Raw genomic sequence first — 24,688 nt, 5'->3', positions numbered from 1 at the left:
TGCAAATCATTGTATTCCGTTTATATTTACATCCAACACAATTTCCCAACTTATATGGAAACGGGGTTTGTATAATGGAATTTGGGAAAAAAAAGTGTAAAAATTAAAATGAGCATGTCACTACACATGAAGTACACGTTTGTGTACTTATGGACTAAGTACATCATATAAAATGATTTTTAGTTTTTATTCTAATTAGGGTCCAATAAGTCCAAATAGCAAAGAGAAATAAAAATATCATGTAAACAAACAGCTTGGGCCTTAAGAGGTTAAATCAAGTTTGGGGTTTTGTCGGATGTAGTTACAACATATTCAAGGGGACACAATTAAATATTAAAAATTAAGTTGAGGCTTTTAAAAAAAAAAGATTTCCTAACATTTCAGTTCCTAGCATGCTTATCAGTAAGCTAATGGCTAACTACGAATGTAGCTTTTAGCTAGGCACTTCAAATGCTTGTTGGGGCTGTTAGATGTTTGTTTTAACATCTGAAGACTTTAGGAGGGCTTTAATATCAATCACTGCTTGATGGAGAACGGGAATTGTTTCATTGTTTCGCCGTTTGACCGACTTTGTAGAAGCTAATCGTAGCTAGCTTCAAGCTAACACCAATGCTAATGGCCATGTTTAGTTGGAAGTGAATAATACAGGTCTTCATATCCAGACCGCTATGGAGCAGTCTAGGCAGCCACACAGTGGTTGGGCCTGCGGGACATGACGTAGCCTCTCCGACACACGCAGCGGAAAGAGCCGTCCGTGTTGACGCAGCGTGAGTTCACGCACGGGAAGTCCACGTCCACGCCGTCCTCGCACTCGTTGACGTCTGCGAACAAAACAGCGAGGTGACTCTGAGTCATACTTGCCAACCTTGAGACCTCCGAATTCGGGATATGGGGGGTGTGGGGGGGCTGAGGTGTGGGGGGCGGGGTTTGGTGGTAGCGGGGGTGTATATTGTTGCCCGGAAGAGTTAGGACTGCAAGGGATTCTGGGTATTTGTTCTGTTGTGTGTACAATGCGGATGTTCTCCCGAAATGTGTTTGTCATTCTTGTTTGGTGTGGGTTCACAGTGTGGCGCATATTTGTAACAGTGTTAAAGTTGTTTATAAGGCCACCCTCAGTGTGACCTGTATGGCTGTTGACGAAGTATGCCTTGCATTCACTTGTGTGTGTCTGTACAAGCCGCATACAATATGTTCTGTTACAACTAGAGGTTGTAAACTCTTGTCGTTGAAGTGTGTTGTGCTTATTGCTTGTTATTTAACTAACATTATTACATGTGTATTTGTCGCCATCATGTGGTCAGGGCAGTTACTACATCTTTGAGAAGTGTGTACTTTGAATCAAACTTTATTGGCCGGAAGTTGCATAAGCCAAGCAGAGAAATCTACGGTGCCAGCACGTACTTTATGGTGGTTCTTTTCGAAGAAATACTGCATATATCTTTTGTTTAAGGTTGCATCGCCGGTATGTATCATAAGTTGAACTTTGAAACTCGGTTTTTGTCTAAAATATTTCGAGCTAAATTTACGTTTTGTGATGTAAAATGAGATCTTTGTCATGCTCATTAGCGATAATTTGCGATGTCATCTAAGATGGCGTCGTAGTACAAATTCACTTTTGTTTACCTTCTCATTGCCTTGTAAGGTAGCATTACAGCATACAGGACTGTAGAATATTGTGATAAAGTTCTTTATTTTCTGTAAAGCAATTAAAAAAACAAAAATATCATACATTCTGGATTCATTACACATCAACTGAAATATCGCAAGCCTTTTATTATTTTAATATTGCTGGTTATGGCATACAGCTTAAGAAAACTCAAAAATCCTATCTCAAAATATTCGAATATTTCCTCAGACCAAGTAAAAAAAAAGATTTATAACAGCAAAACAAAATCAAACATTTGAAAATGTCAATTAATGCGCTCAGTACTTGGTTGGGAATCCTTTTGCACGGATTACTGCACCAATGCGGCGTGGCATGGAGGCAATCAGCCTGTGGCATTGCTGAGGTGTTATGGATGCCCAGGATGCTTCAATAGCGGCCTTTAGCTCATTTGCATTATTGGGTCTGGTGTCTTTCAGCTTCTTCTTCACAATACCCCACAAATTCTCTATGGGGTTCAGGTCAGGGGAGTTGGCAGGCCAATCGAGGACAGTAATGCCATGGTCAGTACACCAGTTACTGGTGGTTTTGGCACTGCTGGATCATGCTGGAAAATGAAATCATCATCTCCATAGAGCTTTTCAACAGATGGAAGCATGTAGTGCTCTAAAATCTCTTGGTACACAGCTGCATTGACTCTGGACTTGATGAAACACAGTGGACCAACACCAGCAGCTGACATGGCTCCCCAAACCATTGCTGACTGTGGGAACTTAACACTGGATTTCAAGCAACTTGGATTTTGCTCCTCTCCAGCCTTCCTCCAGACTCTCGCGCCTTGACTTCCAAATGAAATACAAAACTTGCTTTTGTCTGAAAACAGGACTCTGGACCACTCTGCAACTGTCCAGTGCTTCTTTTCCATAGCCCAAGTCAGACGCTTCTAGAGATTTTAGAGCACTACATGCTTCCATCTGTTGAAAAGCTCTATGGAAATGATGATTTCATTTTCCAGCCTGATCTGGCACCTGCCCACAGTGCCAAAACCACCAATAACTGGTGTACTGACCATGGCATTACTGTCCTCGATTGGCCTGACAACTCCCCTGACCTGAACCCCATGGAGAATTTGTGGGGTATTGTGAAGAAGAAGCTGAAAGACACCAGACCCAATAATGCAAATGAGCTAAAGGCCGCTATTGAAGCATCCTGGGCATCCATAACACCTCAGCAATGCCACAGGCTGATTGCCTCCATGCCACGCCGCATTGATGGCAGTAATCCGTGCAAAAGGATTCCCAACCAAGTACTGAGCGCATTAATTGACATTTTGTTTTGCTGTTATAAATCTTTTTTTTTTACTTAGTCTGAGGAAATATTCAAATTTTTTGAGATAGGATTTTTGAGTTTTCTTAAGCTGTATGCCATAATCAGCAATATTAAAATAATAAAAGGCTTGCAATATTTCAGTTGATGTGTAATGAATCCAGAATGTATGACATTCTTGTTTTTTTAATTGCATTACAGAAAATAAAGAACTTTATCACAATATTCTAATTTTCTGAGACAGTCCTGTATATATGAATACATTTGCATAACATATGTATATATTGACTGTATTGTTTGTCTTTTGAATGTCAATAAACCTGCTGACAACGCTCATCGGTCTCCAGAGTCGTGACGTGTTAAACAGCCCTTGCATCAGACATGCACCCCTAACGGCACAGGCACGCTGTTTGTATGGAGAAAAAGCGGGCGCGACGAAAGGTTGTAGAGGACGCTAAAGGCAGTGCCATCACGGCACGCCCTCAATATTGTTGTCCCGGTGAAAACCGGGAGAAATTCGTAAAAATGGTTGCCCCGGGAGATTTTCGGGAGGGGCACTGAAATTCGGGAGTCTCCCGGAAAAATCGGGAGTGTTGGCAAATATGCTCGGAGCTAAAAGAGGAAGCGGCCGTGTCGCACCTGTGCACGTCATGGTGGTCATGTCCAGCTGGTAACCGTGGTAACAGTCGCAGGTGTAGCCCTCGTCCACGCGGATGCAGCTGCCGTTCTGGCAGTCGTGGAGGAATCCACAATCCTCCGCCGCGCTCAGTCCGGCGTAGGAGTCGTAACGCCCTGAGGAGCACAGGAAGTGATGCCGTTGCGGCCGCCATGCTTTGCTGGTCCGTTATTTCTCCCACCAAACTCACTCTCATACACCCTTCTCAGGGCCCCGCCCCCTCTGCTCCTGTCACCGAAGGGGGGGAACGGCGGGCCCGGCCCCCAAGAGTCCTCCTCTTCCTCCTCGTAGGCTCCTGGTCGAGGAGCCAGGCCCAGAGGAGGAGTGCCAGGCCGGGGCGGGGGTGGTGGCGGCCCAGCCCCGAAGGCCCGCTCCATCTGGGGGTCCGAAGGCCTGAACGGCGATCCACCGGGGTCGGTGTAGTAACCACTGCCGCACATCAACATAGAACATACGTGTCAATGCAACGTCTGCTGGGTATTCATACGCCTCAGAAAGTAGTCCCCCTCACTCAAAGGGCTCTCCTCGGTAAACGGCACCAGGCAGGCTGAGGCTGGCCCGAGGCCGGCCACCCCCTCCTGGGGAGTAATCCTCATAGTCCTCGGGACCACCGTAGTCCGTGCTGGGGGGGAAAGTGTCGCTACTGAAGGGAGGGAAGAACAGGGGAGCTAAGCGGGAGCAGAAAGGATAAAAAGGAGATCAGACGACGACTTTGAGAATTCTAGAAATGAAAATAACAAAAATAATTCTTACCTCCCACTCTTCCTCGTTCGGGTGTCTCTGGTCCAGTCGAGTCCGGGAAAGGTTCGGGAAACACGGGAGGAGCAAACGAGCTGCACAGGCTGGCAAAGTCATCTGTGGACACACCACCACTTTAAAAGGGGACTGCACTTTTTTTTTGGAATGTTGCCTATCGTTCACAATCATTATGAGAGACAAGAAGACAAAAGTTTGGTTTTTTTTGCAGTCAAACATATACCGTATTTTTCGGACTATAAGTCGCAGTTTTTTTCATACTTTGGCCGTATAAATCGCTCCGGAGTATAAGTCGCACCGGCCAAAAATGCATAATAAAGAAGGGAAAAAACATATATAAGTCGCACTGGAGTATAAGTCACATTTTTGGGGGAAATTTATTTGATAAAAGCCAACACCAAGAATAGACATTTGAAAGGCAATTTAAAATAAATAAAGAATAGTGAACAACAGGCTGAATAAGTGTACGTTATATGACGCATAAATAACCAACTGAGAACGTGCCTGGTATGTTAACGTAACATATTATGGTAAGAGTCATTCAAATAACTATAACATATAAAACATGATATACGTTTATCAAACAATCTGTCACTCCTAATCGCTAAATCCCATGAAATCTTATACGTCTAGTCTCTTACGTGAATGAGCTAAATAATATTATTTGATATTTTACGCTAATGTGTTAATAATTTCACACATAAGTCGTTCCTGAGTATGAGTCGCACCCCCGGCCAAACTATGAAAAAAACTGCGACTTATAGTCCGAAAAATACGGTACAGTATTACTGTGTAAAAACTAATTTCACAACCTATACAGTATATCTGCAGCTTATAGTCCGGTGCAGCCAATATTAGGGGGAAAACATTTTCTTCTAAAATTTGGTGGGTGCATCTTATATCCTGGTGCGCCCCAAAGCAGTGTTTTTCAACCTTTTCTGAGCCAAGGGACATTTTTTTCATTGAGAAAATCTCGAGGCACACCACCAGCAGAAAACATTAAAAAATTAAACTCAGCAGCCGATATTGACAATAAAAAGTTGCTCTCGCAATTGTTGGATATGAATTCAAACCATAACCAAGCATGCATCACTATAGCTCTTGTCTCAAAGTAAGTGAACTGTCACATCACGCCGTGACTTATTTGGAGTTTTTTGCTGTTTTCCTGTGTAGTGTTTTAGTTCTTGTCCTGTGCTCCTATTTGTTGTTGATTGTCATGTCATGTCCACACGCTGTAAGTCTTTGCTGTCGTCCAGCATTCCGTTTTTGTTTACTTTGCAACCAGTTCAGTTTTAGCTTCGTTTTTCATAGCCATCCCTAAGCTTCAATGCCTTTTCTTAGCGGCACTTGCCTTCTGTTTTTTTTTTGGTTTAAGCATTAGATACCTTTTTACCTGCACACTGGCTCCCACTGTCTGCATATTTTGATCACGACAAACCATGTTCCCGACATCTACAAAGCAATTAGCTACCTGCTGCCACCTACTGATATGGAAGAGTATTACATGGTTACTCTGCCGAGCTCTAGACAGCACCGACACTCAACAATGGTACATTTGCGGATTATAATTACTGGTTTGCAAAAAATATTTTTAACCCAATTAGGTGAAATTACATAATCTCCCACGGCACACCAGACTGTATCTCACGGTACACCAGTGTGCCGCGGCACAGTGGTTGAAAAACACTGCTCTATAGTCCAGAAAATACGGTAATTAAATATTCTAACAGTGTTACTGTTCAAAGAGTATATCAAATATATATATAATACATCTTAAATATACCTCTTAAATCAAAGCGATGCCTTGTTTTTAATGGATATTTAGGCCTACTACGCTACTGTATTTGAATGTTGGTCATTATGGTGGTACATGGAGAGCCAAGTGTTTTCTGAGGTGGTACTCGGTGAAAAAAGTTTGACGATCTAGCATACTTGCCAACCTTGAGACCTCCAAATTCGGGAGATTTGAGGGGAGGGGGGGGGGGGGGGGTGTTTGAGGTAGGCGGGGTCGGGGTGGGTGGGGCCGGGGTTAAGGGGGGAGTAGTATATGTATAGCTAGAATTCACTGAAATTTAAGTATTTCTTATACGGTATATATATATATATATATATATATATATATATATATATATGTATACACTACCGTTCAAAAGTTTGGGGTCACCCAAACAATTTTATATATATATATATATATATATATATGTATACACTACCGTTCAAAAGTTTGGGGTCACCCAAACAATTTTGTGGAATAGCCTTCATTTCTAAGAACAAGAATAGACTGTCGAGTTTCAGATGAAAGTTCTCTTTTTCTGGCCATTTTGAGCGTTTAATTGACCCCACAAATGTGATGCTCCAGAAACTCAATCTGCTCAAAGGAAGGTCAGTTTTGTAGCTTCTGTAACGAGCTAAACTGTTTTCAGATGTGTGAACATGATTGCACAAGGGTTTTCTAATCATCAATTAGCCTTCTGAGCCAATGAGCAAACACATTGTACCATTAGAACACTGGAGTGATAGTTGCTGGAAATGGGCCTCTATACACCTATGTAGATATTGCACCAAAAACCAGACATTTGCAGCTAGAATAGTCATTTACCACATTAGCAATGTATAGAGTGTATTTCTTTAAAGTTAAGACTAGTTTAAAGTTATCTTCATTAAAAAGTACAGTGCTTTTCCTTCAAAAATAAGAACATTTCAATGTGACCCCAAACTTTTGAACGGTAGTGTAAGTATTTCTTATACGGTATATATATATATAAATAAAAATAATTACTTGTGAATTCTAGCTATATATATATATATATATATATATATATATATATATATATATATATATATATATATATATATGTATTTTATTATATATATATACATATAAATAAAATAAATACTTGAATTTCAGTGTTCATTTATTTACACATATACACACATAACACTCTACTTATTGTTGTATTTGAAAGTGCAATGCTTTGCAGCCAGTAGCACAGCCTTTGAAGGAGCATAGATATGGGCAGTGTAATATTCTGGGTTGGTGTCAATAACCAGGCGAGGTGACGAAGTTACGTCTCTTTACTTCATACTTCAGAACCGACTCCCACACTTGCCGTCAGGGTGCGCAACACAACGTAAACCGTTGGCCAACGAAAAAAATAACCACAGAACACTATACGGTATAGTGTTCTGTGGTTATTTTTTGGTTGGCCAAGCGGACGTGACGACAGGCTGTCCTCACTCAGGTCCGCACGGACGGGAGGGTTGGCAAGTATGCGATCTAGAAAACATGTATGGATGTGAAGTGTGTGTGGCGTTGTCTCACCAGAGTCGGTGGCAGGGCAGAGGGCACACTCCATGCCCCAGCCGTCGCCATACAGACAGCAGCAGTCCGTGAAGGTGACCTGCGCCCCCAAGAGGGGACTCTGACACATGAAGTCGGCACTGACGGTCTGCCAGCACACTGACAGGTTCTCATCTGCAGCACAAATGAAGTCAGTGTCCCTCGTGGATATTCACGGCCTGCATTGGTCCTTGAAGGCGGCTCACCCAGGTTGAGGTGAGACGAGTTGACACAGTTGCGCTGGGTGTCGTCGAGCACCAGAGGCGGCGGACAGCTGCAGTAATACGAACCGATTGTGTTGACACACTGGCCTCCAAAACACGTCTCCTGCTCACACTCGTCCAGGTCTGAAGACACAAACATACTTTCACTTTCACACGTATTCTGAAATTTCTGGATAAAAAAACTCAGGAAACAAATATATAATAAATACAATATCACAATAATATTGAGTAATAATACAAGATTATCACTTATTGTAAATAAGTAGGGATGTCCGATAATGGCTTTTTGCCGATATCCGATATTCCGATATTGTCCAACTCTTTAATTACAGATACCGATATCAACCGATACCGATATTTACAGTCGTGGAATTAACACATTATTATGCCTAATTTGGACAACCAGGTATGGTGAAGATAAGGTCCATTTTTTTTAAATCAATAAAATAAAATAAGATAAATAAATTATAAACATTTTCTTGAATAAAAAAGAAAGTAAAACAATATAAAAACAGTTACATAGAAACTAGTAATTAATGAAAATGAGTCAAATTAACTGGTAAAGGTTAGTACTATTAGTGGACCAGCAGCACGCACAATCATGTGTGCTTACGGACTGTATCCCTTGCAGACTGTATTGATATATATTGATATATAATGTAGGAACCAGAATATTAATAACAAAAACAAACAACCCTTTTGTGTGAATGAGTGTAAATGGGAGAGGGAGTTTTTTTGGGTTGGTGCACTAATTGTAAGTGCATCTTGTGTTTTTTATGTTGATTTAATAAAAATTAAAAAAACGATACCGATAATTAAAAAAAACGATACCGATAATAAAAAAAAAACGATACCGATAATTTCCGATATTACATTTTAAAGCATTTATCGGCTGATAATATCGGCAGGCCGATAGGACATCTCTATAAATAAGTATAATAAATATAAGTATTAATATATAACACGATGAGCTTTTAGTATAACCTGTGATAAAGAAAATCGAAAACTGAAAAAAGGAGGAAATAAGGTTTTTATTCTAGTACCATGAAAAATTGGTATGGCGTTATCCCTAATTGTTACAGAATAATATTTTTTTTAAATGCCAGTCCAACCACAGTGACCATGATGTCACTTTTCCCCCACTTATGTGGAACTTCTTGTGGACACGACAGACAACAACAACTGTACAAAGTCACAGTTTGTTGACACGCGGGGTGTGTGAGTGTGTGTTAGCGGCAGGTGATTTCATGACATAGTTGTGGAAAACTCTCACAAACATCACCACCCCCGCTGGACGATTACATGTGCGAGGGAATTTCATGGGTTTTTTTTTACGCTGCAGGACGAGGAATAGCGAAACATGCTTCACTACACTCCGGAGGAGGATACAATAATAATAATAACGATATTAAAGCTTGCGCTCCTCAATGTAAACAAATGGGTGAACTTATACAAATATCAACTGCAACGACACAAAGTACAAGAGCCGTATCTATTCGATACTACAATGATTACATCACCAAATATTTGTTTTGTTTTGTTTATAAATTTAGGAAATACATTCCTGGACACAGGAGAACTTTAATTATGACCGGTGCATGGTCCTGTAACTACTTGGTATCGGATCCATACCCAAATTTGCAGTATCACCCCAAACTTATGTAAAGTATCAAACAACAGAAGAACAAGTGATTATTACATTTTAACAGAAGTGTAGATAGAACATGTTAAAACAGAAACTAAGCAGATATTAACAGCAAATGAACAAGTAGATTATCATACATCATCATTTTGACAGAATAATATAATGAGAAATGACACAATATGTTACTGCATGCATCAGCAGACAATTAGGAACCTTTGTTTGCTTGCTTACTTACTACTAAAAGACAAGTTCCATCCATCCATCCATTTTCTACCGCTTGTCCCATTCAGGGTCGCGGGGGTTCTGGAGCCTATCTCAGCTGCATTCGGGCGGAAGGCGGGGTACACCCTGGACAAGTCGCCAGCTCATCACAGGGCCAACACAGATAAACATTCACACTCACATTCACACAGTAGGGACCATTTAGTGTTGCCAATCAACCTATCCCCAGGTGCATGTCTTTGGCGGTGGGAGGAAGCCGGAGTACCCAGAGGGGAACCCATCCCGAGCGCAGGATCGAACCCAGGACCTTCGTATTGTGAGGCAGGCGCACTAACCCCTGTTCCACCGTGCTGCCCTGTCTAGTATATTAATCTTATTCAATGACAGAATTCTTCTTTGATTGCAATAAGAAACATGTTTAATGTATCCTAAGATTTTCTGTTAAAATAAAGCCAATAATAAAAAATTTTGTGGTGCCCTTTATTTTGAAAAGTATCGAAATACATTTTGGTACCGATCCCAACAAACATACAGTACACTCCTCACCTCAAACCCCTAAGTCAATAACCTATTTTTAGCCATATTCCGCTTTGTAGTTTGCGGCTTCATTTTATCACAGATTTTTATTTTATTTTCAAACATAATTTATGTATTTTTGGCCGACAACAAGCATTTTCAAGCATAACAATGTCTAAATCACTGCTTCTTAACCTTGTTGGAGGTACCGAACCCCACCAGTTTCATATGCGCATTCACCGAACCCTTCTTTAGTGAAAAATAAAATGTTTTTTTTTCAAATTCAAGACAAAGTAATATGTTTTTGGTATGGGGAACATATTCTAAGTAACAAAGACTTAATTTAGAGTTTTTTGGACACTACGGGAACATATTCTAAGTAACAAAGACTTAATTTAGAGTTATTTGGTTAGGGTTAGGGTTAGAGGGTTAGGGTCAGGGTTAGAGGAGGCTTATAATAAGGCCATGCCTAATAAAGCATTAATAAGTACTTAATAATGACTAGTTAAGAGCCAATATGTTACTTATTTGCATGTTAATAAGCAACTAATTAAGGGTGAATATGTTCTCCATACTAAAGTGTTACCATGTTTTTTTACTGGTGCACAAAATGAACCGTGCATGAACATCACCTTGTTCAAAGAACAAAACCAACACAGTGCATAAACTCACAACAAATTACACACCTGCAAATCAGTGTGACTTCTGCTGTTGCCGTATCCGTAATACGCCGATAGGGAGAAGTTTTTATTTACACGATGAGTCGGGTGTGTCTTGACCTCCGCCGAACCCCTGAGCCCGACCCCTAGGGTTCGATCGAACCCAGGTTAAAGGCCTACTGAAAGCCACTACTACCGACCACGCAGTCTGATAGTTTATATATCAATGATGAAATCTTAACATTGAAACACATGCCAATACGGCCGGGTTAACTTATAAAGTGCAATTTTAAAATTCCCGCCACACTTCCGGTTGAAAAACTCCTTTGGATATGATTTATGCGCGTGACGTCACAAAATCCACGGAAGTGGTTGGACCCCATCGGACCCGATACAAAAACCTCTTGTTTTCTTCGACAAAATTCCACAGTATTCTGGACATCTGTGTTGGTGAATCTTTTGCAATTTGTTTAATGAACAATGGAGGCTGCAAAGAAGAACGTTGTAGGTGGGATCGATCGGTGTATTAGCAGCTAAGTACAATACTTACAGCAACACAACAAGGACTAGCAGACGCCTAGCCGATGCTTGCCGCCAAACCCATGGATGAAGTCCTTCGTCGCGCCGTCGATCGCTGGAACGCAGGTGAGCACGGCTGTTGATGGGAAGATGAGGGCTGGCTGGCGTAGGTGGAGCGCTAATGTTTTTATCATAGTTCTGTGAGGTCCGGTTGCTAAGTTGCTAAATTAGCCTTAGCGTCGTTAGCAACAGCATTGTTAAGCCTTACCAGGCTGAGAATTTTTAACCGTGTAGTTACATGTACATGGTTTAATAGTATTGTTGATCTTCTGTCTATCCTTCCAGTCAGGGGTTTATTTCTTTTGTTTCTATCTTCATTTGAGAACGATGCTATCACGTTAGCTCAGTAGCTAAGTGTGTCACCGATGTATTGTCGTGGAGATAAAAGTCACTTTAAATGTCCATTTCGCGTGCTCGACTCTCATTTTCAAGAGGATATAGTATCCGAGGTGGTTTAAAATACAAATCCGTGATCCACAATAGAAAAAGGAGAGAGTGTGGAATCCAATGAGCCAGCTTGTACCTAAGTTACAGTCAGAGCGAAAAAAGATACGTCCATCACTGCCTCTCTAGTCCTTCACTGTAACGTTCCTCATCTACGAATCTTTCATCCTCGCTCAAATTAATGGGGTAATCGTCACTTTCTCGGTCCGAATCTCTCTCGCTCCATTGTAAACAAAGGAAAATTGTGAGGAATATTACCTCCTCTGACGTCACGCTACTTCCGGTACAGGCAAGGCTTTTTTTTATCAGCGAGCAAAAGTTGCGAACTTTATCGTCGATTTTCTCTACTAAATCCTTTCAGAAAAAATATGGCAATATCGCGAAATGATCAAGTATGACACATAGAATGGATCTGCTATTCCCGTTTAAATAAAAAAAATCATTTCAGTAGGCCTTTAAGAACCACTGGTCTAAATGAACTGGAAATATCAAATATACAGCGGTATTGGTCGCCAGATGAGACCAAACCAATGAGAGTGCTCTGTTCAGTATCGTGGCCACTGATTGGCTCAGCATTACTATATTGGATTACAGGAGTGTAAAGGTGACTATGTGGGTGTTATTTCATGTCTAGAGGGCTCTCATAATGCTAAGAAAATGTATTTAGAAGGTCGTAAACAGGTTTTTTTATGCTGTAGTTATGAAAATATTCAATTTGTAATGAATAATTCCAACTACGGAAACGAGGGTTTCCTGTGTGTACTCTTTAAAGTATTTTCACGCAAGCCATGTGACCATTGTGTGTGTTGTGGTCACATGACTTGCATGACAGTGACGTTTTACTTTTGTTTTGTTCCGGTGTGGCCAGACTTTGATAAACAAATCATGAAGGCTGACATGTTCTGTTGTGTGCTAACTTTAAGTAGCCAGCGACACTGTTATTCAACCTTCCTTCACTCTTTCATCTCGTTACAAGACCTCAATAATCAAAGAAGTCGGACCAATATGCGGAAATATGACCATATCACACCAACTCTCAAATCCCTTCACTGGCTTCCTGTTCCACTCAGGATTGAATTCAAAGTCCCCCTACTAACCCACCAGTGCCTCCATGGAAACGCCCCCCTCTACCTCAAAGAACTACTCACCCCCAAATCCTCCACACGGCACCTCCGCTCCGGACAGGCTAACCTCCTCCAACCTCAGAGGACAAAGCTACGGACAATGGGAGACCGGGCTTTTTGCTCCGCCGCTCCCAGTTTGTGGAACGCTCTCCCTGACCACCTGAGGGCACCACAGACTGTGGATGCTTTAAAAAAAGGCTTAAAAAACCATTCTTTTTTTAAAAAAGCCTTTTTTTATATATATGCATACTATTTTTAGCTATTTGGTTGTTCTAGTTTTTATTTTTATTTATTTTATTTTTTTAAATTATCTTTTTATTTTTATTTTTTAATACACTGTAGCACTTTGAGGTTGTTTACTCAATGTAAAGTGCTTTTTACAAATAAAATCTATTATTATTATTAGGGATGTCCGATAATATCGGCCTGCCGATATTATCGGCCGATAAATGCGTTAAAATGTAATATCGGAAATTATCGGTATCGTTTTTTTTACTATCTGTATCGTTTTTTTTGGTGTTTTTTTTGTTTTTTTTAATTAAATGAACATAAAAAACACAAGATACACTTACAATTAGTGCACCAACCCAAAAAACCTCCCTCCCCCCATTTCTTTCTGTTATCAATATTCTGGTTCCTACATTATATATCAATATATATCAATACAGTCTGCAAGGGATACAGTCTGTAAGCACACATGATTGTGCGTGCTGCTGGTCCACTAATAGTACTAACCTTTAACAGTTAATTTTACTCATTTTCATTAATTACTAGTTTCTATGTAACTGTTTTTATATTGTTTTACTTTCTTTTTTATTCAAGAAAATGTTTTTAATTTAGTTATCTTATTTTATTATTTTTTTTAAAAAGTACCTTATCTTCACCATACCTGGTTGTCCAAATTAGGCATAATAATGTGTTAATTCCACGACTGCATATATCGGTTGATATCGGTATCGGTTGATATCGGTATCGGTAATTAAAGAGTTGGACAATATCGGAATATCGGATATCGGCAAAAAGCCATTATCGGACATCCCTAATTATTATAAGTGTGTGTGTTTGTGTGAGCTTACCAACACACTCCAGCAGTGTGCTGCTGTACACAAATCCACTGGAGCAGTAGCAGTTGTACCCAGGAATGTTGTTGACACACACTCCGCTCTTACACACCTCTGGATAGAAGCGTTTGCACTCGTCCACATCTGGCAAACAGTAAACATTGATGGCGAAAACGTGATATTTCTTTTGAAAGATAAATAGTTTACAGATGCTTTTCTCTGGAAAATGAGCACAAATGTTCACACTTGAGTGAGTGATGTTAACAGGATTAGTGTGGAATGCTGGTAGATGTCCAGGAGGACTGTAATAACAGGGCTTAATCTACCACAGGACATCATAGCATGCACATACGCCCCTTAGTGGCAGTGAGCAGTATAGGAGAAGTATGTGTGTGTGTGTATGTGTGTGTGCGTGTGTGTGCGTGTGTGTGTGTGTGTGTGTGTGTGTGTGTGTGTGTGTGTGTGTGTGTGTGTGTGTGTGTGTGTGTGTGTGTGTGCGTGCGTGCGTGCGTGCGTGCGTGCGTGCGTGCGTGCGTGCGTGCGTGCGTGCGTGCGTGCGTGCGTGCGTGCGTGCGTGCGTGCGTGCGTGTGTGTGTGTGTGTGTGTGTGTGTGTGTGTGTGTGTGTGTGTGTGTGTGTGTGTGTGTGTGTGTGAACACCTGTGTAGCTGAAGGCTCCAGCTCCTGTGGACACGTATCCTCTCCCACTCGGACACAGCGACAGGAAGTCCGCTGCACACAAACCGTCAAACATGACCACTCAGTAAAGCGGCATTTCTTAACCATTGTTGGGGCCGCAAAAAAAATGCCCTGCAGTGGTACTCCGTTGTAATACACTTTTCCACCACTTGTGGCAGTAATGACAATGTCAAAGCAGAGTGGTGTATAAAGGGTATGGCCAACTAAACGAGAGGTGCCATGACTGCTACCAAGGACCAGTGTTGGGACTAACGCCGTTAGTTTCAGCGGTAACTAGTAGTCTAACGCGTTATTTTTTATATTCAGTAACTCAGTACATGATGCGTTACTGCGTTATTTTACGTTATTTTTTATGTACTATTGGCTAAAAACAGAAGATCTGAGTGTGTTTTATTGGAGATTTGCAGTGTCTTCCCGTGTCACAACGGGGACAAGAGAAGAGGCGCTGTGTGTGGGTGTGGGGAGGGGAGGGGGGCGTGTCTGTGTTTACTAACAAGACATCATGGTGAAGCTGAAGCCGAGTTTCTTAACATGGAGATATTCTAGACTGACCATGCGTCCTCTTTCCCCCGGACATGTCCTCTTTTGCGGAGCTGTCAGGGCGGAATTTCTTAAATGCCTCAAATGTCCGGCATTTTGAGTTAGGGTTGCGTGTATTTTCAATGTACGTTCAGGGTTAAGAAGGGGTTAAAAACAAAACAATTGTGCGCACGCAGCAGCATTCGTGAGGGAGGGGCAGAGACAGAGAGAGCGAGAGAGCGAGGGAGTGGATTGATTGATAGATACTTTTATTAGTAGATTGCACAGTACAGTACATATTCCCTACAATTGACCACTAAATGGTAACACCCGAATAAGTTTTTCAACTTGTTTAAGTCGGGGTCCACGTTAATCAATTTCTTTCAAACTGTCATTGCTCAAAACATAATATTGAATCAAAATCAATGTTATTATGAAGTATTGACCTATCCAAGGTTCCGATTACTTCACATCAAATATTCCACTTTGAAAAATATTTTTGGTGGAAGATTTTGCATATTTTGTGTGTTTGCCATTAAAAACATAGTTTTGTTTGACAAAAGAGGGCGGAAAACAAACAAACAAAAAAACAACATAAAAAAAACTAAAACATTTTGAAATGAGGAATATATCTGAAGTTGATGTACACTCCAGTGATTTAAGCGTTAGATATAAAATGTATGTATGCCCTGGCACACCATTATCATCATTTCATGACCCAAGCAAAACACTTTTTACACTTTTATACTGAAATAAATACACCTACAACTTATTAAATAAAAACATTTAAAAAACTACCATCAGCGATAAAGTTTAGATCCATGAAGGAAAGAAGAAAGTGAATGAATGTTTATAACTGAATACATTTACATATGTATACAAATTTGTTTTCTTTTTTTTATTATTTTTTTAATGAATTAAGTAACGTTTATGACAACCTTTTTCCAAAACACAATATAGAATGTGAGATATAACAGGATAATGCATACGTTTATCTTTTTTTTTTTTCAAAACGCTTACAAAAAAGTGGGACCCCAAAAATGTACTGTAGGACCCCATTTTTATGACTTGATGGGGTCCCTGGGACCCTATTTTGAAAATTCCTAGCGCTGATCAACAGATTGTATTATTCTCCAGTGCAATAACAGCACTGAAATGAAGGCTAAAAGGGCATTAATGGGAGTTTTAAAAAAAGAAGAAAAAAAGAAGTAACTAAATAGTTACTTTTCACAGTAACGCATTACTTTTTGGTGTAAGTAACTGAGTTACTTTTGAAATAAAGTAACTAGTAACTGTAACTAGTTACTGGTTTTCAGTCACTAAACCAACACTGCCAAGGACATGCATGCAATTGCTGTCGTTTTGACGTTAGTTTTTCTGACAAAATAAACCAAAATAGTACATCTATATGTAGTTCTAAACATACCCCAACTCACAAAATGACAATAATAATATGCTTTTATTTGGTGAAGGTAGAATTTTGCAGCAGTATTTGACGCTGCTACATTCCTGCAGTGTTTGGTGACCAGCAGGCACTCTAACACAGTGGTCCTCAACCACCGGGCCGCGGCAAGAAATTACAAGTGAAAAAAAATAAATTTAAAAAAAATTTTTTTTTTTAAATTAAATCAACATAAAAAACACAATATATACATTATATAACAATATAAATCAATACAGTCTTCAGGGATACAGTCCGTAAGCACACATGATTGCATTTCTTTATGAAAAAATAAAAAAATAAAAAAATAAGTCCCCCCCCTCCGTGGGACAAATTTTCAAGCGTTGACCGGTCCGCAGCTACAAAAAGGTTGGGGACCACTGCTTTAACACACACCTGACGGCAGCGCAATAAACGTATGAACTTATTACCAGGGGTGTCAAAGATTTTTGAATAAATCACAATTCTTATTTGTAACGATTTTTAATCAATTAAAAAAATATATATATATTTTTTTATCTGTCCTGTCAGCCACTTAGGCAAATCATATTGTTGATGTAGACCAGGGATGTCAAAGTCAAATACATCAGAGGGCCAAAACTACTAATTTGCTACAACCCGAGGGCCGGACTGGTTCAATGTTTATTAAAACATATTAAAATGATTGCACATAACCTATTGAACCAAGACCTAACACAGCGTACTGTATTTTATTTAATGATTAAATGAATAATCCAACATTATATATGGCTCTATTACTAATTTCAAGTGAAACAATTTTTCAACAGGCTCACAGACAAAAACAAACTTCCTTCAAAGCAGGCGGCTGTGGCCTGCGGGCCGATTCTAATACTAATCAAATATCAATCAATCAATGTTTATTTATATAGCCCTGAATCACAAGTGTCTCAAAGGGCTGCACAAGCCACAACGACATCCTCGGTACAGACTTTGACATGACTGATGTAGACGATCATATCTGCTGTACAGATTTACTTTCAAAAAGAGAAGTGTGAAATACTTTTCCTCTTGCCTTGTTTGTATTTGACTATTAAATGTTTGGATATAATTGTATCATACAAAACCAGTTTTCTTTTAAGTAATATAGAAATTGAATAGAGCGGTTTATCTATTTTTTTTAATGTAGTTAATCAGAGAACTGGCACCCAATGTTATTAAAAAGGATCGATCTTGAATCGAGAATGGTTTTGAATTGAGAATTGATTCTGAATTGAATCGTTACCCCAAGAATCGAATCGAATCGTGTGGTGCCCAAAGATTCATAGCCCTATTATCATCCTTATTTTGCCACAATCTTCATTAGCTTTGGACCAACAATCCAAAGAAATTGTGTAGAAATTGTGTGAAGAATGTGAACGGTGGTGTCTGCCTCCAATGTATTTGTAATCACTCATTATGTATTATTATAACTCATCTTGCTTTTTTGGAACATGCAAAGTCAGGGGTCAGCAACCCGCGGCTCTAGAGCCACTAGGACGGCTCTTTAGCGCCGTCCTAGTGGCTCTCCAGTCCTCTTTCAGAGATGTGTGAAAATGGAAAAAGATGAAGAAAAAAAATATTTTTTGTTTTAATATATTTACTGTAGGAGAACAAACATGACACAAACCTTCCTAATTGTTAGAAATCCCACTGTTTATGTTATACATGCTTCCCTGATGAGAGTATTTGGCAGCACCGTTTTGTCCTACTAATTTCAGCGATCCTTGAACTCATCGTAGTTTGTTTACATGTACAAATTTCTCCGATGCTGCCACAGAAAGTTGTGTTTTATGTCACTCTTTCTTTGTCTCATTTTGTCCACCAAACGTTTTATGCTGCGCGTGAATGCACAAAGGTGAACTTTGTTGATTTTATTGATTTGCTGGAGTGCTTATCAGGCATATTTGGTCAATCCATGACTGCAAGCTTATCGATGCTAACATGCTATTTAGGCTAGCTGTATGTACATATTGCATCATTATGCCTCGTTTGTCTGTATATTTGAGCTCATTTAATTTCCTTTACTTATGCCCTCTGTGTATTTAATTTATATTTGCATGTCTCATGGCACATTATTTGTATGTAATATTGACTGCATTTCTCATAATTGTTTGTGTGCCATGTTGTTCCAGACCACAGCAAACGTTACTCATCTTGCAAAGATTGTAATAAATCCATTAAAAGAAGACAGCCTGCCGTTTCCTTAAACTTGGACACACACATCTATACCTTTGGCCATTCTGCACCAGTAATTTCCAGAAGTTATCTTATCCTATGAGGAGCCTCCATTTAACAAATGATTTCAAATGTTGCAAAAATGTGTAGAATAAAAATTTAAATACAACATTTCTGTCAACGAAGATTTGCGTCAGCCTTTGATAGAAGGCTAATATAGACACTTTCATCATGTGTTGCCTTCATTATAAGACTCATATAAGGCTTTAAATTTTTTGTGGCTCCAGACAGATTTTTTTTTTGTATTTTTGGTCCAATATGGCTCTTTCAACATTTTGGGTTGCCGACCCTTGTGCTAAGTGAATAAGCCTACTTTTGTAATTTTTTCCCCATATTTCTGCACAACAACTCAGATATGGTAACACTGGCGAGCAGTTGAGAATATGGAGTCATTTTTGGTCCAGAACATATGTTGCTTCATTCAATATAACTTATTTCTTGCCACTTCTTGTTGGTTTATGAGATTTCCTGTTAATTTCATAATCTATCATTACACCCAAAATGTAGTCTTTTACTCTTTGTTTGTCTTTTTGTATTTGTGTTTGACTTCCTCTTCTACTGTTACCAAATTGCATTTTTTTTTTAGTTTTACTGAGATTCAAAGACAGTCTGATTTTGTCAAACCATCTCTTAAATTCATTAATTAATTGTATTATTATTGGTATTAACGTCTGTGTGTTCACCTCGCACGGTGGCTCTCCACTGTTGATACTTGTCTTCTTTCCGGGTTGCGGGGAAAGCAATGGGTTTTTTTTACAATTCTCGCAGGGGAAGCAGCATTTTTATGCCTCGAAAAACTAATGACGAAATGCCGCAAACACTGAGCATAAGCTCAAAGTTGGTAGCAGTCATGGCGCCCAGTAGCCAGGTGAGTGCCTTTTGACCAGACATTGAGGAGATTGCCTGAAACCAAGTTGGCCATACTCTTTTCGTACACCACTCTCTATCAAACAAATAAAAGAAAGTCTGGAGCTAAAGTCATAGAGAAGTTTTTTAAGCGCAAAAATTACGACTAAAGTGGTGAAGCTTTATTTTCATTTGCACTTAAATTTAATCCACAGTTTATTGAAGAAACATTTATACTACTTATTAATAATTTTGTTAGAATTTATTTGTAGCACTGCTTAATTGTCCGTATTTTCCGCACTATAAGGCGCACCTAAAAACCTCCAATTTTGTCAAAAGCTGACAGTGCGCCTTATATATGGACCAATATTGAGCCTCCAACAGGTAAAAGTTTCAATCAATCAATCAATTGCAACTACGGTAAGCAGCCGCCGACTTCATTTTCCCCCGTCTTCATTTTCCCCCGTAGAAGAAGAAGTTCTTCTTCAACGGTAAGCAGCCGCCCCCGTGGTCGGGGGTGGTTGGGGGCGTGGTTAAGAGGGGAATATAAGCTAGAATTCACCAACTCAAGTATTTCATATATATATATATATATATGTGTATATACCATATACAGTGGGGCAAAAAAGTATTTAGTCAGCCACCCATTGATTGTCAATGGGTGGCTGACTAAATACTTTTTTGCCCCACTGTATATATGTATGAAATACTTGACTTTCAGTGAATTCTAGCTACATATATATATATATATATATATATATATATATATATATATATATATATATATATATATATATATATAAATATATATATATATATATACATATATATATATATATATATATATATATATATATATATATATATATATATATATATATATATATATATATATATATATATATATATATGTATGTATTTTATTATACATATAAATAAAAGAAATACTTGAATGTCAGTGTTCTGGAGGCTATCCAGTAGATGGCAGTATTGTCCTGTTTAAGAGTGTCACAACATTGCTGTTTACGGCAGACAAACTGCTTTACGGTAGACTAAACGTGACTGCTGCTGTTGTGTGTTGTTACCGCGCTGGGAGGACGTTAATGAAACTGCCTAACAATAAACCCACATAAGAAACCAAGAACTCGCCCTTGATCATTCTACAGTTATGACGTCATTGGGCAGGCAAGCTGTTTATATTGTGGGAAAGCGGACGTGAGAACAGGCTGTCCCCATTCAGGTCCGCATTGAGCTGGAGGGGGCGTGGCCTCCAGCTCCGGCTGAATACAGGGAGTTTGTCGGGAGAAAATTTCTGCCGGGAGGTTATCGGGAGAGGCGCTGAATACCGGGAGTCTCCCGGTAAAAACGGGAGGGTTGACAAGTATGGTCTATTCTATGCGCCTTATAATGCGGTGCGCCTTATATATGAACAAAGTTGTAAAATATGCCATTCATTGAAGGTGCGCCTTATAATCCGGTGCGCCTTATAGTGCGGAAAATACGGTACATTTATTTTTCATCATAGTCCCTTCTTTTGCAGTATATTTGATTCGTATTTATTTTTGTAAACATTTGTAAAAAAAAGCCTTGACAATAATCTTTGAGATGAACACATGCTTTCATGACCTTTAGCAAGGATGTTAACCTGTTAAACAAGAAGTAGGTTTGATATAATTATTGAATACGATTACAATCAGGAGTTAGATTACTAATTCACAGGTAACATTTAAGTGGGCGGAACCCACTTAAATGTTACCTCTGAATTAGCCCCTCTGAATTAGGCCCCTCTGTAGTGGAAAAAATGGGCCACATGGTCAAAAAGGTTAAGAGCCCTTGCAATGAGCGTCGTCTCACCTGTGCCGATGAGGGGGCAGGCGTGGTACTGGCAGCCCAGACCCCACCCCTCCCCCAGCGTGCAGCAGCACTCCTGCTGGCTGGTGTTGGCGGCCAGCAGGCTGCAGGAGCCGCTGTCGGCCAGGTTGTAGTAACACTCTCTGAGCTCGCCGGGGCCGGCCGCGGGCAGGCGGGGCAGCACCGGTGCAAGGTCAAATACACCGGCATGGAAGGTGGAGGACGACGGAGAAGAGGAGCCGATGGGGAACGTCCCTGTTGGGGAGTAAGAAAGACAAATACAGTAGAACATCTGAGGCAGGAGTGTCTAAAGTGTGACTCGCAGCTCATTTTTTAAAGGCCTGTGGCACATTAAAAAAAAAAATGGAATAAAAGAGCAAACAGGTGTAGTGTAACGAGAAAATATATTGACCTAATAACACAAAACTGCAAAAGAGACATTGCTCAAAAAATTATAAAACTTATAATCGACAGATCTGGAGTTGATCTAAAGATTTAAAGGCCTCTGAAATGAATTTTTTTTATTTAAACGGGGATAGCAGATCCATTTTATGTGTCATACTTGATCATTTTGCGATATTGCCATATTTTTGCTGAAAGGATTTAGTATAGAACAACGACGATAAAGTTCGCAACTTTTGGTCTCTGATAAAAAAAAAAGCCTTGCCCCTACCGGAGGTAGCGTGACGTTGTCAGTTGTTCACTTCCTCTTATTTTCCTATTGTTTTCAACGCAGCTAGAGCTATTCGGACCGAGAAAGCGACGATTACCCCATTAATTTGAGCGAGGATGAAAGATTCGTGGATGAGGAACGTTAGAGTGACGGACTAGAATGCATTGAAATACATATCTTTTTTCGCTGTGACCGTAACTTAGGTAAAAGGGCTCATTGGATTCCACACTCTCTCCTTTTTCTATTGTGGATCACGGATTTGTATTTTAAACCACCTCGGATACTATATCCTCTTGAAAATGAGAGTCGAGAACGCGAAATGGACATTCACAGTGACTTTTATCTCCACGACAATACATCGACGAAGCTCTTTAGCTACTGAGCTAACGTGATAGCATCTGTCTCAAATGCAGATAGAAACAAAATAAATAAATCCCTGACTGGAAGGATAGACAGAAGATCAACAATACTATTAAACCATGGACATGTAACTACACGGTTAATAATTCTCAGCCTGGCAAAGCTTAACAATGCTGTTGTTAACGACGCTAAGGCTAACTTAGCAACTTAGCAACCGGACCTCACAGAGCTATGATGAAAACATTAGCGCTCCACCTACGCCAGCCAGCCCTCATCTGCTCATCAACACCCGTGCTCACCTGCGTTCCAGCGATCGACGGCGCGACGAAGGACTTCACCCCAACACAGATGCGATTGGCGGCTAGCATCGGCTGGCGCGTCTGCTATCCAAGTAAGTACTCCTTGTTGTGTTGCTACAGCCAGCCGCTAATACACCGATCCCACCTACAACTTTCTTCTTTGCAATCTCCATTGTTCATTAAACAAATTGCAAAAGATTCACCAACACAGATGTCCAGAATACTGTGGAATTATGAAATGAAAACAGAGCTTTTTGTATTGGCTTTAATGGGGAAGCCATACCTCTGTTTTCCTAGCTATGTCACGCGCATACGTCATCCTCCAAAGGTGTTTTCAACCGGAAGTTTAGCGTGAAATTTAAAATTGCACTTTATAAGTTAACCCGGCCATATTGGCATGTGTTGCAATGTTAAGATTTCATCATTGATATATAAACTATCAGACTGCGTGGTCGGTAGTAGTGGCTTTCAGTAGGCCTTTAAGCGTTGAAAGTAAAAATAATACATATTGATATGACCTATTTTTAACACTTTTACTCGTGGGGGCTTTTTGGATCCTCGAAACCTAGAGTCAGATTTGTTTTAATCAAACTGTCATTGTTCAAAAAATAACAATGAATTACCGTATTTTTCGGATTATAAATCGCAGTTTTTTTCATAGTTTGGCCATGGGTGCGACATATATATTCCGGAGCGACTTATGTGTGAAATTATTAACACATTACCGTAAAATATCAAATAATGTTATTTATCTCATTCGCGTAAGAGACGAAGCAAACGGCAGCAATCGTCACACACACGTCAACCAATAAGAATTCGGCGGGGGAGGGTCATGGCAGAAGTGCATTGTGGGTCATGGGATGCTAACTGCTAAATGCTACTGCCGTAGCTGTTAAAATGGATCACATCAACATTGGCGGTAACTTAGAAAAACTGAGAAGGACTGAACAAAAATGGCACCGAAAAGGAAATCATATACTGCAGATTACAAACTGGACGTAGTGAAATATGCAGCAGAGAACGGCAATCGAGCAGCAGAAAGAAAGGACATACCAGAGGCGACTCCGGGGTGGAAGATTTCATGGGATTTAGCGATCGGGAGTGACAGATTGTTTGGTAAACGTATAGCATGCTCTATATGTTATAGTTATTTGAATGACTCTTACCATGATGTGTTGCGTTAACATACCAGGCACCTTCTCAGTTGGTTATTTATGCCTCATATAACGTACACTTATTCAGCCTGTTGTTCACTATTCTTTATTTATTTTAAATTGCCTTTCAAATGTCTATTCTTGGTGTTGGCTTTTATCAAATACATTTCCCCCAAAAATGCGACTTATATATGTTTTTTTCCTTCTTTATTGTGCATTTTCGGCCGGTGTGACTTATACTCCGAAAAATTATGTTATGAAAGTTATGAAATATTTACCTATTTAATGCTCCAATTACTTCACATTTTTTCTGCCATAAAAAACATGGTTTTCTTTGACAAAAAGGGCATAACACATTAAAAAAAATTACAACTTTATGTCAACAGATAGTTCTGAAGTTGATTCATGGATATTTAACGTTAGCTTGAAATAAAAAAA

General features: G+C 39.7%; 1 protein-coding gene across 7 annotated transcripts in view; it reads right to left on the bottom strand.

The window, feature by feature from the left end:
• The window catches only part of LOC133658553 (latent-transforming growth factor beta-binding protein 4), a 154,281-nt gene continuing 129,593 nt past the window's right edge, over nucleotides 1-24,688 (bottom strand). For all 7 annotated transcript variants that reach the window (XM_062060723.1, XM_062060717.1, XM_062060718.1 and 4 more), the window contains 10 exons: nucleotides 21,768-22,019; nucleotides 14,834-14,905; nucleotides 14,191-14,319; nucleotides 7,908-8,048; nucleotides 7,684-7,836; nucleotides 4,359-4,460; nucleotides 4,117-4,273; nucleotides 3,796-4,034; nucleotides 3,569-3,721; nucleotides 1-821 (listed from right to left, as the gene is read on the bottom strand). In XM_062060723.1, the coding sequence (XP_061916707.1) occupies nucleotides 679-821; nucleotides 3,569-3,721; nucleotides 3,796-4,034; nucleotides 4,117-4,273; nucleotides 4,359-4,460; nucleotides 7,684-7,836; nucleotides 7,908-8,048; nucleotides 14,191-14,319; nucleotides 14,834-14,905; nucleotides 21,768-22,019 (1,541 nt within the window). In that variant the 3' untranslated portion in view covers nucleotides 1-678. The remainder of the gene's footprint in view (nucleotides 822-3,568; nucleotides 3,722-3,795; nucleotides 4,035-4,116; nucleotides 4,274-4,358; nucleotides 4,461-7,683; nucleotides 7,837-7,907; nucleotides 8,049-14,190; nucleotides 14,320-14,833; nucleotides 14,906-21,767; nucleotides 22,020-24,688) is intronic.

This window comes from Entelurus aequoreus, linkage group LG10 (assembly GCF_033978785.1).
Source record: "Entelurus aequoreus isolate RoL-2023_Sb linkage group LG10, RoL_Eaeq_v1.1, whole genome shotgun sequence".
NCBI classification, from domain to species: Eukaryota; Metazoa; Chordata; class Actinopteri; order Syngnathiformes; family Syngnathidae; genus Entelurus; species Entelurus aequoreus.
Note: the sequence above shows the minus strand (reverse complement) of the source record. Positions and strands in the feature narration are given on the sequence as shown.